The 16,942-nt window shown below is 37.3% G+C and overlaps 2 protein-coding genes across 10 annotated transcripts in view; both read right to left on the bottom strand.

The window, feature by feature from the left end:
* The window catches only part of LOC134210571 (PTB domain-containing adapter protein ced-6-like), a 182,862-nt gene that overhangs the window by 97,171 nt on the left and 68,749 nt on the right, over positions 1 to 16,942 (bottom strand). The gene's annotated exons all lie outside the window — the stretch shown is intronic.
* LOC134214859 (uncharacterized) lies at positions 343 to 7,627 on the bottom strand. The gene is made up of 5 exons (XM_062694145.1): positions 7,470 to 7,627; positions 7,300 to 7,409; positions 1,160 to 2,299; positions 874 to 1,093; positions 343 to 810 (listed from the first exon to the last, which is right to left on the bottom strand). Exons 1-5 carry the CDS (start codon positions 7,513 to 7,515, stop codon positions 605 to 607), a joined length of 1,722 nt encoding a protein of 573 aa, XP_062550129.1. The 5' UTR covers positions 7,516 to 7,627; the 3' UTR covers positions 343 to 604.

Below are 16,942 nucleotides of genomic sequence, written 5' to 3'. Positions count from 1 at the left end.
ATAGAAATACATTAGAATGTATTGTTATAAACTATTTACTGAACTGTAAATGAAGTTTTCGCAATAGAATATACGGGTTGTTAAGTATCGTAACAATACAAAAATTGATTAAATTTCATACATTTTTTTTCGCATAACAATTCGATTTATAGTCAACTTATTGTTGATAAAACTAAGCATTTAATGAATTTTACCTTAAATTCAATTGTTTCTCTAAAGTGGCTGTACAAAAAGGTGTATTGTACACGTATTGTAATGAATAGTAATGAAATCAGTAGTTCTACAATACAGTGTATAGTATAACCACAGTTCTTACTGTTCGATAGTATTTTTCCTAGAAAATTGAATAAACTGCTTGTGTTTTAATAATATTTATTTATTAATCAAATAAAAGCCATACTGTGTTAAAATGTACCAAACATGGTTTGGTTTATCATAAACATAACAAACAGATGAAACGTAACGTAACAATTTTGACGACTGCCCGCCTGAAGTAAAAATGAAGACAATTTATGAGAATGTTCTGTGGTTAATGGCTGCCCACGTAAAGTAAAAATAAAGTCACATAAGAATCAAGAAATTCAAGAAAAAACAGTTTGTAACGTTATTTTGATGTTTGATCTGCTGCAAGATTGACACCTTGCTCAACGTCCCGAATAACTTTACGCGCAACTGCGTATTTCATTGCTTTGTTCAGGTTGGCGATTTTCTCAGCGATGCCTTTGTTGATTCGTGTTGCATGAGCCAATGTTGTAATCTGTGACAAATTGTTGGCTCCTACTCGTGAAGCAACTCGTTGCTGTACTTTCTCTGGGGAATGCATACAAAGTATTTATTAGATTGTTTTCAGTGTTAGTATGAATAGTAATATACCGTGAATGAAAGCCAGTTTTTTAGGTGAAATTCCAGGTCGGGGTTTAGCGTTCTTGAAACGATTGGTTGCAGTGCCGGTCACAGACATTGTTTGCAGTTTTTTGGCACCATAAAAAAACAAAGCCAAGTTTTGACCGAACATGATGTCTGTTTTTGACACGGAATCGATTTCCACAATTTGTTGTGCAGTTATTTCAATTCCAGGAACTGTTGTGAATACCTAAAATGAGAAATCAAAATTGTTCAAAATCATAAATACAATTTTCTTTTGGACAAAATATGTTACCATTTTTGCATTCGGATCCATTTGTGCCTTTTTTGTCTCGATGTTTGCGAAGACAACAAGATCTTTCATTTCGGCTATGGTCAATTTCTGTTGATCGTATTTCTTCTTCAGATCTTTATATGCCGCTGCTTTTTCCTTGTATTTTTCCAACACATTGAAATACTTTTCACGATATGAACCGCCGTCGCCATCATCAGCCTGACTAGGATCCTTCTGTGGAATGATGAGTGGCTGTTCTTTCAACATTCCTTTTGTTACTAGCGATGTAGTCGTCTGTTGAGGGCGTCGTACAGCACTGGGAGCTTCGTTAATAGACAATTCATGACAAGAAGCATCAATTCCAAAGTCAATTGTCGGACATCTTACAGCAACCCTTCCAGGTCTAGCAAGCTTTCTGACATTCGGTGAATCTTCATCAGAGCTTGTTGGAGGAATTGAGAAGGCGCGATTTCTTGTCCGAGATGCATTACCATGACCATTGGACAGACAAGGAACTGGGATACGTGATCGATCATTTGACCCCTCGGACTTTGACTCTGGTTGCATATCAGTAGCAGACACTTTGCTGGCAAGGACTTGTGGACTTGTATTTAGACCAACATCCCAGTCATCGAAGCCATCTTCACTGGAACTGTTCAGATCATTTCCCCTCGCATTTCCCTTACAACTCGGTGGATGATCCGGAATCAGACGCTTCCATTGCTGATAGGAGCTTTTCGTTTGGATATTTGAAACGTTGGCAGCGGCAGTAAACTCGGTAACTAGCTTTCTAGCTGGACCTGGTTTCAATGACGTCGTGTTTGGCTGGCTATTTTCAACAATGTCAACGATTGAATCGATTGACGATTTTTCAGAGTACGGTGACCTTGCTAATGGAGACACATGATTGCCGTGAGAATTGTACAATTGTTTTTGTGTACAAAACGTTCCCGATATTGTTTTGCCGTCAATCATACGTTTTTGGGCATACTGATGTTTGTCTACCTCGAGGTCTACCTGAACTGCCTTTAAGCTTAAATTCAGCGGATCGGAGTTTTGTTCATTGTCCTCTGTCGAGCTTTTAGCGGTGTTAGCCGCAACAAATACAAGGCCACTGTTGGTGAAACCGGCACCATTCCCTTTGGACATCGCTTCATCGAGCTGGAAAGAATTAGGAGTAGAAATTTAATATTATTGAATTTCTTCCTTTACTGTACCGACCTATTTTTTTCAGTAACTTTTATTCCTTCAATCTACTTTAACTTTGTCAAATATCCACCGATTTTCATGTTTCTGGTATTGTTGGATCCAGAAATTCATATAGTTTTCGTTCCTGGAATCTGGAGACGTTCCGTAACATGGTTCCGGAGATATTTCGGATTCCGTTGGGGTAATAGATTATTTTGGCATGGAAAAATCCTTTTCTCAGCAATTTAATGATTGTAAAATATAAATTCATCGACAGATTTTTTAATACGTAAAGCAAAATGACCTCATAGATTCCCTATGATTATAAGGCCTCCTTTCAAGTACCTGGTTCCTGGTACCCTGGGGGAAGTAGCCACATACCAACCCAATCGAAACAAGGCCTTGTGATGTCTCAAACTTCACGATTTTGCAATGCCAGTGCATTCCTGATCATTTCAAGCATTATATTTCTATCTCTATCCATCTGGCCATGTCCCCGGATCAGGTGCCCGGGGGGAAGTGGCCACTTATCGATCCGAATCAAACAACGTCATGCGACGTATCAAACTTCATGATTTTACAATACCAGTTCACTGCTGGCAATTTCGTATATTTTCTGTCTGTGTCCATTCGGCCATGCCCCGGACCAGGTGCCCTCGGGGAAGTGGCCACTTATCGATCCGAATCAAACAACGTCATGCGACTTATCAAACTACATGATTTTACAAAACCAGTTCATTGCTGGCAATTTCGTATATTTTATGTCTGTGTCCATCTGACCATGTCCCCGGATCAGGTGCCCTGGGGGAAGTGGACGCTTATCGATCAGAATCAAACATCGTCATGCGACGTATCAAACTTCATAATTTTACAAAACCAGTTCACTGCTGGCAATTTCGTATATTTTCTGTCTGTATCCATTCGGCTATGCTTGGACAAGGTGCTCTGGTAGTCACTCACTTATCGTCTCCCGAGGAAGTTCCAATGAATTTACCGACCAGATTCCAATAATTTCTCAAGAGATATGCAAAGAATTTCCTGAGGAAGTTCCAAAGAAAATTATGTATTTCCCGTAGAAATTCAAAAGCATTCCCGGGGAAATTCTCACCAAATTTGCGAGGGAGCTCCCAATGAAAGTTCTGAAAATTTCGTGATGAAATCCCAAAGATTTCCCAAGAAAATTGCGAAGAATTGCTTAAAATAATTTCCCTAAATGTCTGGAGGAAATTCCTTGTTATTTTGCGAGAGATTTCCTTAAAATAACTCGGAAAATCCTAAGAATAATGAGAAACCAATTAAAAACTAATAATTTACTCACTAGTTCAGTTTATTCATTCATACTAGTCAATCACGGAGTAGCATCTACGAAATGTACTGTCACCAAGCTCAAGTTGAGTTTATTCATTTATTTATTTAGACTGCCCTTCCAGCTTTCGCTATCTTCAGGATACTGAGGCCTCATTGCGCATTTTCTTTCGATAACTCTTTCTTATGAGTTTGCATGGTTTGCTTGTTTCGAGTCTAGGTGCGCATTGCCGCCCCTGAGTTCGCCGTACACACACCGTCCTTTTGCACACCGCTAAAGATGTTCCTAAGCACTCTACTCTCAAATAGTCCGAATTGCAAGTCCTCTCCGAGTGTGGTTCAAGTTTTATGTCCGTATGAGCGTTCTGTAGAGTAGAGTGGGGCAAGAGTACGCACTTAGTTTTCAATCGATCTTGTGGCCCTTATGAAGCAAGCTTCTGCATATCAAATCAGTGTCGATGATTCATATACTCTTCCTTTATGTTACCCAGTGGAAAAAATATTGAAATTATTGAGATTCGTTTTAGTAGAACCCTTATTGCAAGACAAGTGAAAAACGCACTCTTACCCCACCGGTGGGGTAAAAGTGCGCATCGAGTGGGGTAAGAGTACGCATTTATCCAATCATGTGCTTTAAGTATATATTAACACATTTAATTGATGTTTAATGAGCATATATTAGGGAATGTTTAAAGATTACGTAACTCTTAATGGGGGAGGGGGTCCCAAAAATGTGCACTTTCATACGAAAAACCATTGTTTTTTATATATACAAAAAACTACAGAGGTAAAAATATATATCAGGTTTCGCGTGGCGTATACAAAGGCATTTTCCTTAAAGAAAGTCCACCAATCACGTAACGTAAAATTTGGCTATTTCATCTCCCATCCCCCCCATCTTACACTATTTGTATGAATCCTCTAAAAATTATATGGATCGTCACACATCTCACAACCCCTCCCAGCTAAACGTTGCGTAATTTATGAATGTTTCTTTTGATTAAATGAAATTATCATTTAGATGAAGTTGTGTTTTCGTACTATGTTTAGGTATGCAACAAGTCCTAATACAATTTCATTATTTCGTTTCAGTGTTTTGTTCGCTAAGTCCTTTCTAACACCGAATTACTTCAACTTATCCTAAAATCTTGTGATAATTTCGAATTCTGTCCCTTTTTTCTTAGTTGTGAATCTCTACGCTTTGGAAGAAGTCTTATTTCGGCCGGAGATACGGGTTTGACATCATAACTTGAAGATTCTTATGCGTACTCTTGCCCCACCGGTTCCTGCGTACTTTTACCCCACAGTCCCAAAAAATATTCAAGTAATGGGTTTGACTTCTTGGAAAACCAACTGGATTGGTGTTCTGTACCATAAAGTACTCTAAACAATAGGCTATCGAAATGGTATAATGTTCACCTGATTGAACGTATATATGGTAATGAAATACTAGTTGCGGAAATCCAATTATTTTTAGCAAAATGACCAAAAAGTTATCTAACTCCATATCTCCCTTGTTGTTTATTCAAATCGTTTACAATTACACATGATAATAGTTGGTCAGAATACCTGTCAAACTGATGCAGTGTTGCTAGTTTATCTTTTTTTATGACTTAAAAAAATCGAAAACGTACTCTTACCCCACGCGCACTCTTGCCCCACTCTACTCTACATGGTACGTTTGGTACGGGCGTGAATCTTTTTTTCCGCCCACTAGCATGTACTTTCCAGGTGGGCTTACCACGCCCTATGTCCTCGGAAGGTGGGAAGGGTCGACTTCGCGCCTGCTTCCCTCTGCACGACTGGTATCAAGAATGATGATGCCGCGTGTACCCCAAATTGACCTTTCTGCGATAGGGCCTATTCGCCAGCACACAGAGGGACTTGCCGACGCGAGGCCTACGCCTGCCCCAGCCTTGACGAGGACCCCTTTCCGTCCTCGGGCTCGAAACCCGCCCGGTTGACCGACGCCGCGAAAGCGACGCTGTGTGTGTGTGTGTGGGTGGGTGGGTGTGTACAAATTTTGTATAGACACACTTTTTGGAACTTACCATTACCCGATTTACTCGCAACAAGTTGCATTCGACGGGGAATGCGGTCCCATTGTTTGCTATTTAAAATTGGCCCGATCAGACATTACATTTCGGAATTATTGAAAAATCATTGTTTTTTCCCAAGGGTCGCCCCCTCCCTTGGAAAAAAATTCAAAATCGAAAAAAAAAAATTTTTTTAGAATGGTGGCAATGCATAGTCATTAATGCAAAAACATGCAAAATGATAGAAAATATGCGATCTATTCCCCTAAAGTGCTTTTTTGACCTTTCTTATGTGATTTTTTCAGTACATCATCGCCGCTAGGTGGATTAATCTGGGTTTTTATTTTTGTGATTTAAATTGAGATTGTAAAATTCCTTGAATATTTGCCAGGACTCCATGAATGTCAAAAAGATGCTAATGCAGATATTGGACCTGATCACATTCCCCTGGGCAACTAGTCCGGATCACAACAAGATGGACACTGATGGAAAATATACCAAATTGCCAGCAACAATTACACAATCATGAAGTTTGATATGTCGCATGGAATTGATTGATTTGGATCAATAAGTGGCCACATTTCCCAGTTAACCTAAACCGAAACATGTACAATCGGACACAGATAAATAATATTCTACAAAATTGTCAGCAGTGATTTGGATGCAAATATTCACGAAGATTGATACGTCGCATGACACTGTTTGATTTGTATCGATAAGTGGCCACTTCCCCCAAGGCACCTGGTCCGAGGACATGACCAGATGGACACAGACAGAAAATACGCGGAATTGTCAGCAAGGAACTGTTATTGTAAAATCATGAAGTTTGATACGTCGCATGACGATGTTTGAAATTGTCAGCAGTGAACTGGTTTTGTAAAATCATGAAGTTTGATACGTCGCATGACGTTGTTTGATTCGGATCGATAAGTGGCCACTTCCCCCAGGGCACCTGATCCGGGAACATGGCCAGAAGGACACAGACATAAATTATACGAATTTGCCAGCAATTAACTGGAATTGTAAAATCATGAAGTTTGATACGTCGCATGACGTTGTTTGATTTGGATTTATAAGTGGCCACTTCCCCCAGGGCACCTGATCCAGGGACATGGCCAGATGGACAGAGATAGAAATATAATGCTTGAAATGATCAGGAATGCACTGGCATTGCAAAATCGTAAAGTTTGAAACATCACAAGGCCTTGTTTCGATTGGGTTGGTATGTGGCTACTTCCCCCAGGGTACCAGGCACCAGGTACTTCCAAGGAGGCCTTATAATCGTAGGGAATCTATGAGGTCATTTTGCTTTACGTATTAAAAAATCTGTCGATGAATTTATATTTTACAATCATTAAATTGCTGAGAAAAGGATTTTTTCCATGCCAAAATAATCTATTACCCCAACGGAATCCGGAATATCTCCGGAACCATGTTACGGACCGTCTCCAGGGAACTTTCGGGAACGAAAACTATATGAATTTCTGGATCCAACAATACCAGAAGCATGAAAATTCGTGGATATTTGACCAAGTTAGAGTAGAATTAAGGAAAAAAAGTTACTGAAAAAATCGGTCATTTTCAACCCCTGAACACGTAAGGTAATCTACAAACGTTTTTCAATATACTTACAGCTTCCAACAAATATCCCTGGTTGCAGAGCTTGGCACGTTTACGAGCGCCATTTTGCTTTGCTGCTGTGTCCCGGGCAAGATCACGGGCGGATTTATTTTCTGCTGCCGCTGAAAATAAATATGAAGGATTTATTTCTATCTGATTTCAAACTTCGGGAATTTACTCACCGTTCTTCAGTTTTTTAGAGGCATTATTTCTTTTCTTCGGAGGCATTTTAAAAATATATTTTCCCGCAGCGGTAGAGGTTGTAACAACAAAAAATGATTTTACAGGCGGTGAACTTCGTCAGAAAACATAGGAAGCTAGTATAACACATAAGAATGTCCAATGTGCAAAAACAAATTGTCAAAAAGCAATTGGCTTTTTCCGTCAAAATTTTTATTCGTTCTAGAGATTCTTTATTTTATTTAAGGTTAACTTTCCCAAAGAATCCATATTTTGTGACTCCTCTAAGTATTTTTCAAAATAAAAATCAAAAAAGTTCTGTTTTCAAGGACGCATTTGCTCGATTTTGAAAGAACATCGGGAGAATTTCCCGGCCGGATCAAACGTGCAGCACTTTTTCGGTTTTTGTTTTGGATTTTTAAAATACTTGGAGGCTTCAAAAAATATGGGTTCTTTGGGAAAGTTGACCTTAAGTCAAAGAATCTACTGAGACAATAAAATGAGATTCAATTTTTGAAGGGAAAGGTCATTTCGGTGTTTTTTTATCGGATGTTTATGATATAGTATATTTTAAAACATAGGAACAATGTAACAATTTGATATTGGAGCGCACAGCACTTTTTTATTTTTCGTAGTTCGATATTAAGATAATAATAAATAAATAAGATGTTTTATTTACTTCGTGTATCAACCCTTTTAAAGTGTTGCACTGCAGTTCGTCGTTACCCACACGTATGAAAAACGCTACTCAGCGGAGAAGAATAATAATTAATTAATTAATTATTGACGAATTCGAGAGGCACAAAGAAGAAGACATGCGACGGCGAAAAACAACAAAATCATTCATGGAAAAGTATTTATATGGCGGCGATTTTAAAATGCACGTCAAAAATTAAAAAAAAATCTGATTGAAAACTAATCAATGGAAAGTGCGAGATTGTCTTTTTTAGCGTGCGCTTCACTTTGTGTACAAAGTGTATAACCTAATTTCAGGTACGACGAAAATGAATTATCGAATAAACATAGTTGCAAAATATTTTATTCTAAAATCTAAATTAAAAATATGAATTCTCATTTCTGTGTCTTACATACATGTGAATTAATCTATAAAATTTAACTATTTCGATTGTTGCTGTGAACGAGGAGTATAAAAAATGTCATGCAAGTATTCCTTTGGTATGTGACGTCATTAATGCACTATTTCTATAATGTGACGTCAATTGTAAGCGATAAACGATGTACCTTGGATGGTAAACGTATTGTTCAACATCTGTCACATATAAATCGACATTGTTGTTTTATTAGGTGAAAGTCGCAAACGAAAACATCAACTTTTCTTGAAAATTTATCATCAATTAGTTTCGCTTCCATTATCCCTGGAAATTGATAAAGCTATATGCGCTTTTTACCAAATAGAAGTGTAAAATACCGTTAGCATGTTCTAATCTTCCTGAAGGAAAAGTTTATGTTTACGTTTACGATTTTCGTTCTTATGAAACAACAATGTCGAAATATCATCAGTGAAAGTGTTCAACATAAAAACAAAAAAATGCGTAGTTCCAGACTCGATACCTTGTTTAGTGGTAATAAATACGTTCCATACGCACGGCGACATCGAAGAGTAAGTTTTTTTGTTTAAACTTAGTGTTTGTAGTTCTTTTATGAAAAAAAACTATCGTTTCAGTTTCCCCATCAACAATACAGTAACCATCCAAAATCTACTAACCTCAATAATCAATTACGGAATGGCTCGTACCACGTTCAGGACAAAAATGAAGAGGGGGAACTAAACGTAGAGTTCGGGCGCCCTCAGACTTCACAAGGAACATGCTGTTACGCTATTGATCAGCAGGTACATAATTACACATATAGCGTATTCTCTAAGGAATGTATTGACAGATAATATTTAATATCAGGCCATATCATCAGGATCTACAGGGAGTGATTCTGCAGAAGCATTTCTCAGCAAGGATCTCTACAGAAGCGTTCCCAAGTCAGATGATGAAATACCTTCTAGACAAGTTTTCATTTGTGATCCCGACCATTCGAATACTGAAAGCAGTTTTGAGTTTTCCGAAATTTCCGACTCGGAATGTGAAACATCTTCGAAGGAGAATTCTGAAAGCCAAAATGAACAGGTAAGTAAGACAATAAGTCGCAGTTTAAAACGGGAATATTCCTAGCTCTGAGAAACGTAAATACAAATACAGTGAACGTTCGCCAATCGGTTTTTATTTATTTGGGGCGCTTTTTGATTGGGGGTTCAATAGGCGGGGTGAATTAAAAGCAGTCAAATTTTTAGAAAAAATATTTAAGCTCTTTTAGTGGGATGTTTTCAACTGTTTAAGACGAGTTCAGTATTTTCTATTCAATTCCACTACATTTTGTTATCTTGACAGATACGTTTTTGATAAGATCAATGCATGTTTGCGCGTAAAACTGTCCTCTATTTAATGCAAAATGTAAACAACATTGCCTCTTGCCAAAATGCCCCAGTTAGCGAACGGCAGTCGATAGTAAGGTCGTGAATAGAAGATTATTAGAAGCTATTCACAAATTATGTAACGCTATAGCACAGACAAACAGACGTAACAGCTTGAACAATTCACTCAAAAATCATCGCTCAACTCCTCTACCACCATCTTACGAGCTTGTTACACGAAACATTGTTTCGTATGACATTGTCACCAGAAGGCGCTAGAGTAAATTGTCAAACTCGAGGGATGACGATGCTAGCACCTCTAGTTGTAAAACGCGCAATCAGTCAACTTCAAATTGGTCGATAAAGTCATTTATAGGATGAGATAGGGGTTCAGGTCAAATATTATGGTTAATGCAAATAAATTGAATGGGTCAAAGTTGCGAAAATTTACGTTACGTAATGGCAAGATCATGTTCAGCTTCAAAATCATATCATTTCTATTTGTTGCAGGATAAATTTTTCAACAAAAATGATCTGCTTCATCCAAACCTAGTAATCACCAAGGAGGAAGTATTAGTTATGCTTATGCATATTTTTATGCGCCACAATCTCTCAAACAGTGCCCTCGAAGATATCCTTCGTTTGATCAACGTAGTTTTGGGGTTTTCATCACTTCCAAACACATTCTACTCGTTCATGTCATATTTTGGAACCCAACAACTAGTGCGTCATTTCGTGTGCAAAGGATGCGGTCTATACATGGGAACTACCCCTGAAGAAAAATGCAACATGTGTAGAAGAAGCGAGAAAAATATTTTCATTTCTTTTGATATGATCACAAATCTGAGAAGCATACTCCTGAAGAATTGGGATAAAATACTTGCATATGGATCATCTTTGATTGATGGTCAATTCAGTGACATTCTGCAAGGAAAAGTGGCTTTCAACAGCAAGACGTATAATACGGATGGATCATACAACATTCTGATTTCATTTAACACGGATGGTGTAGCTGTTTTAACTCCAATATCAAAAATCTTTGTGGCCTATATTAGTGACCATCAACAATCTGCCACCCTCTCTGAGATTTTTACGACAAAACATTGTAGTTGCTGGACTTTGGTTGTCCAATAGCGAGCCAGATCTCGATGTATTCATGAAACCTTTTCTGGAACAATTGGAGTCTCTCGCAAACAAGGGTTTCCATTTGTATGAGAACGTATATTGTAAGGTTGTCACAATCTGTTGTTGCGTCGATAGTGTAGCACGCTGTAAACTCCAGCAGATTAAACAGTTTAACGGATATGAAGGGTGTAGTTTTGTTTGCATCCTGGATATTTAACGAAAAGTAACCAAATACGATACAAATATATGGAAGTACACGAGAGAAATCATTTAGATACTGTTATGGCGATGGACTTGTGCATAAAACGCGGAACAGCCGTGAATGGGATTAAAGGCGTGTCAAATTTACTAATGATACCTTCGTTTGATATTGTCGTTAACTGTCCGGTAGATTACATGCATGCAGTTTTTCTTGGGGTTTGTAAGCAGTTCTGTGGACTATGGTTTGATTTCAGTACTAACGAGTATTGTATAAAAAGTTATATAGAATCTATTGATAGCATCATGACCTCAATACGCTCCTTCCAGGAATGCTCAAGATCACCGCGTAAGATTTCCGAAAGAAAAACTTGGAAAGCGAACGAATGGCAAAATTGGTTACTAATTTACTGTTCCGTTTGTTTGAAGGACTTTTTGCCGAAAAAATACTACGATCATTTTAATTTACTAGTGTTAGCAATTGAAAAACTCTTAAGCACAGGTCTTACCGAAGAAGATATCTTAGAAAGTGAGAGGTTGTTGAAAGCATTCGTTCGTGATTGTGAAATTTTGTATGGTATCGATGAAATGAAATATAATGTTCATTTACTTCTACACATTGCTGCATGTGTGAGAAATTTCGGTCCATTATGGGCCTTTTCATTGTTTTGTTTCGAAGATATGAATGGAGTTCTAAAGAAGTACATAAAAGGTCCAAAGCAACCTGTCCTTCAAATTGCAAACCGTTGTCTTTTAGCACTGAAGAAAGATAGTATCAATCTTAACTCAATCAACAACAAAAAAGTACGAGAATTTTGCGCATCACTTAATGAACACAAACAGAAAAGCAAATGTATAAACCAAAATTGTATCATCAGCGAGCATGTAATGAATACAATAGGTGAAGAAATCTCGGCTCCATTGTTGGAAGAGCGTAATTTAATGACTAAAAATAGATATACTTTTAAACCAGTAAAACAACCATCCGTGAAATCGCAACAAAATTCCGATGATGCAACGTTCACCATGAATGTAAACGGTGAAGATATCTATGGAATAATCCAACGCATTCTTTTTTCAAGCAATAATTTCTATTTTGTTTATAAACCGTTATTTGTTCAAAATGAGCAGGAATTATTAATTGCAACACAAAAGGATAATGAAATTCTTGTTAAGGTCAACGAGTCGGTCAAAAAATGTGTTCGAATTTTTATTTCTAATAGAATGTTTATAAGGATTGTTAAATTTGTACCATGGGTCGATTAACATTAAAAATGTAAGGTTATCATGATGTAGGGAAACTGCTCCTGGAATTCATCTCAAGGCTCCGATATTCATCCCATCAAAAACAAAGCAATGGAAAGCAATTTGATTTGTTTCTTATTTTTGTGATTCTTGTATTTTGTGTGATTTTGATGTTGACCAAAAGAAGCGACAAAATTGGTGCTGTATTTCTTTATTTCGCGATGAGATGAATATATGTTAAGTGAGATGGAGATCGGGACAGTTCCCCTACGACTTTAAACATGTTTTGCTGTACATTTTTTTCATTCCTGACAAAAGTTTGCCCAAACAAAAGAAGAACAATATATTGTAATGTTTCAATAGAAAACAAAGTTTTTGTGTTGTATTTTATATTCTAGAACATCTGATGTGCCCATACAATAACTGTATATCGTAATGTGTACTGTATAATGTAATGTAATTGGACTGTTTCCACATAATAGTCAATGGTATATTTTTATCCGGGCAGCCACATGTCGTCAATTGGAGCGCTCAATCTCAATTAGCTGACTGTATTACGGTGCGGCACATGCGACTAGTTATATGTGCATATAAATGGTTCCTTCAATTGCAGAGAATTGAAATGGATGATCGGAATCATAAATATTTGCTGTTATCTATATGATTCAACCAGTTCAACCCATAATAACGTCAGCGACTAAATCTTGCAGATGGTCGGTCTAGTTCCGCCTTCATACATGGGAGTGTCTTTCCTACATGGAACTGAACTGAACATCAGTACGTAGGGTATTGGCATATATTCCCGGCAGGCTATTGCGTTTCGGCACACCCCTCCAACCTACATATTAAATTTCGATTTGAACTAGCTGCTTCGTAGATTCTAGAGCGATTACGGACGAGCTTAGCAACATAATGTTTCTATCTATGGCTTTTGAGCCTGTGCTAGGAATGCTCGACTTGAAGCCTCAAACGCAATACAGCCAAATGGTAAAAAAAAACGGCAGGGTTAGTTCAAACAATTTCGGTCGAATCCCGCCAATTCCGTCGTTATTACGCTGCCTTATATTTGGAGTATATGTCGTTATCTTATATAATAGCGCAAAAATACGCGGAACCCTATCAGACGACACGTTGATTTCGAACAGTAGATTATTGTAGAGATTGAAGGTGTAATTTTTTTTATAGATTGGATGACCACGTACAAAATTGCACCAAGGTTTATTTTTACGCGGTTTGATTTTGGTCTATTATAACCTCCAGCTGCAATGAAACATGAGTTGAAACCATGAAAAAAAGTACAGAATATCAAAAACAAAACTCAGTTGGTATTAAAGCAGTTGTGAATGTTCAGGATAACCAGGATATTGATGAATTTCAACCACGTCCAAAGAGTTCTATTTTGGTGTACTCCAAATAAGACCCATGCACTGAGTCCAGATTCTCGCTACTTATGCGAGCCCAGAAGCAGAGAGATAATTACCATAAATTTGAATGGCGAAAAGCATCCGACAGTGCTCTGGTCCTCACAATTTCCAATACTCACGCTTCCACGGGTCTGCCGATGACAATCGACTGCCAGCTAAGGGTTGCGTACTTAGCTGGTACTGCAGTCTGGGCATTGTTGTCCTTCTGACATTAGCTAGGGTTAGATGTTATTGGGTTTGGCAGCGTGCTCTGTCTTCTATAAAAAAAATCAACCTCTCAATAATCCTTCGTTGAATACGATCTGTCCATGAAATATGCTATTCAAGGAATACCAGATCATCTTCGACAAATAGCTATTCCCTTTTTATCTGAAAAAATGTGAACATGTCAATTGCAACAACAGATATTTTACTGTTGATTCTCGCATTAACGGATCTACTGGCTTCGGTGTTTTCAACGTAAATTCAACCACCTTCCGAAAACTTCAGGAACCGTGTTCGGTTTATGTTGCTGTTGGCAGCAATTAACTTCACTTTGGGGACAATTTCGAATCAGCCCGTAGACCATTATTTCATCTTTTCGGATAGTCTTAGTTCTATCGAGCCACTCCGGTCAATGAAACCTGGGGTGGCATTGTGCATCTCGATTCGAACGTAATCCTATCGAGTCGAACATGTTTCGATTCGATCTCGAAAACGACTCATCGTTCGAGTTTGCTCGAGGAGGTACAAGAATAACGAGATGTTTTGGCATTACGGCTACTCGATAGCACACTGAAAAACGACTCAAGTCGAACGAAAAACACTCGTCACCTTTATAGCTTTCGAATGTTGTTCGAGAGTTATCTCTTGCTGAAAGTTTTTAATTATATTTGTTATTATTTCTCTACAGGAAGAGAATAAATGTTTTGTTATTGTCTCTTGAGGAAAAGAATGTCATTAGTATACCTACTTTTATAGTTTCCAGGCAATATGCAATCTCTAATTATGACTTCAACTAAAATCGGTTTTTGAAGTTTTCACGTATTTCTTGACAATTTCAATAAATCGCGTGGAAAATCTATGAGGATAATCTGCGTAAAACGTGTATATTCCAAAATCTACGTAAAAATAGATGAGTTAAACAAAAAAGCGCGCATGAGATGACCCAAGTGAATTTAACTAAAACACATGGAAACATCAAAGTAATTTATTATCAATCCTTTTTTAGCTTTAGATTATTTAGCATAAACTCGAATAAACATAAAACTTATAATTCGTGTGGTAACATATCAATTTACAAAACATGTCGTATCGGCATAATGTTTTAATCGGTTGCAACTGCTCAATGAATAATATTGTTTTTTAAAGTCATTGAGCACGATTTGCTTTTTTATAAATTAACTGCACTAATAAAAATCCCTTTTTATTGGCAAAAATCTAAAGTAATAACGGTTATGTGTGTTTCCACATATATGTTATGCGAATTCACATAGCCATTATGTGGGAAATGCTATAGTCAAAATTTATTTGTGCCACACATAATGGATATGATTGGATTTTTGTCAGTGTGCCAATTCATGCCCTGAAGGATGCCTTTCCAACAGGCAACATGCTACACGCAGATGAAATTACTCTTATTCTCTCTGTTTACTCACATTCGCCATGCGCTGAAGGTTGTCTCTCCAGCGGGCGGCATAGAGATGAGTGACGTTTAACGCTCGCACACTGATGTGCAATTCGGCATGTGTAAATACATGTTTGTTTTCCTTCTGCTCATAACCTCAAAATTGATCGAGTCATCACAATGGTTGCGAAGGAGTCAAAAAATATATGGAAATATACTCATTTTTACCCAAACTTTGCTGAGTAGCACCATCTAGGAGTGTTTGTTTTCCTTTTATCGCCACTCACACATTCGTGTAGTATCCTATTAGAATCGTTAGTTGGCCATGGGTTTCTGGTACGTTCTAGTTAGGAGTTGGAAACAGAATACTGTAGAAGACAGTTCAATATATGGTGTTGGTAAAGAGTTGCTCTTTGGCGTTCATTAAGGAAGATATCCGAATTCTCTGAATTTAACCAATTATTACATTGGCGACGAGGAGAAAATGTGAGTATTCAGTAATAATTTGAAGTGAATTATCGGTGCAATTATTTAAACAAAAGTGCTACACATCATCCAAAAAAAAAAAAATAAAAAAAAAATTGCAAACTGTTATTTTGAAAACGAAAATTCACCTTGGCAACCTCGGTGAAATGTTTCATTCAACCCTCGGAGCTTCGGAAAAAGCTCTTCTATGTCAAAAATCTAAACGTCAAAAAAAAGGAGAACAAAAATATAGACGAATCCAAGTAAAAATAAGAAGAAGACACACGACGGTGTTAACTTTGACAGATCCTACAGCTCAGCATAGGGAGATCATTTTAAAATGCTTATAATAAATTCTAGACAAATTGTAATTAAAATCTGATTGATGTACGGTACGGAAAAAGTTCCGAATTGCATATCTGGAAGCTTATCTCAATTTTTTGAATTTTTTCCAAAAATGTATCTATCATACAGTTCGGAACTTTTTCCGTATCATACATCAATCAGATTTTAATTACAATTTGTCTAGAATTTATTATAAGCATTTTAAAATGATCTCCCTATGCTGAGCTGTAGGATCTGTCAAAGTTAACACCGTCGTGTGTCTTCTTCTTATTTTTACTTGGATTCGTCTATTGATTTGTCAACAGAAAAAGTAAAAGTGAAACGTTGGTGAACTAGTGATTGCGGAAAATTATCTACGGCACGGAAATTGTGTGTGCTATTACGGGCTATATTCTGGTAAGTAAATCGAATTACGATGGTGACGGGTTGTGAAAACGAGAAAATATTGAGCATTGAGTGAATAAAGAGAAAATCTAAAAATACATGCAACGTACATTGTTTCTTAAGAAAACAGCTGTTCTTTAGAGATTTGTGAATTACAACAAAACTATTTTTACAAATAAGAATGTGTTTGTGTTTATAAAAAAAGAGGAACGATCAAAATTTGCAAGAGGATTTCGAAAATGCAAATGTTAAGAAAAAGTT

This window comes from Armigeres subalbatus, chromosome 2 (genome assembly GCF_024139115.2).
Source record: "Armigeres subalbatus isolate Guangzhou_Male chromosome 2, GZ_Asu_2, whole genome shotgun sequence".
Lineage (NCBI taxonomy): Eukaryota > Metazoa > Arthropoda > Insecta > Diptera > Culicidae > Armigeres > Armigeres subalbatus.
Note: the sequence above shows the minus strand (reverse complement) of the source record. Positions and strands in the feature narration are given on the sequence as shown.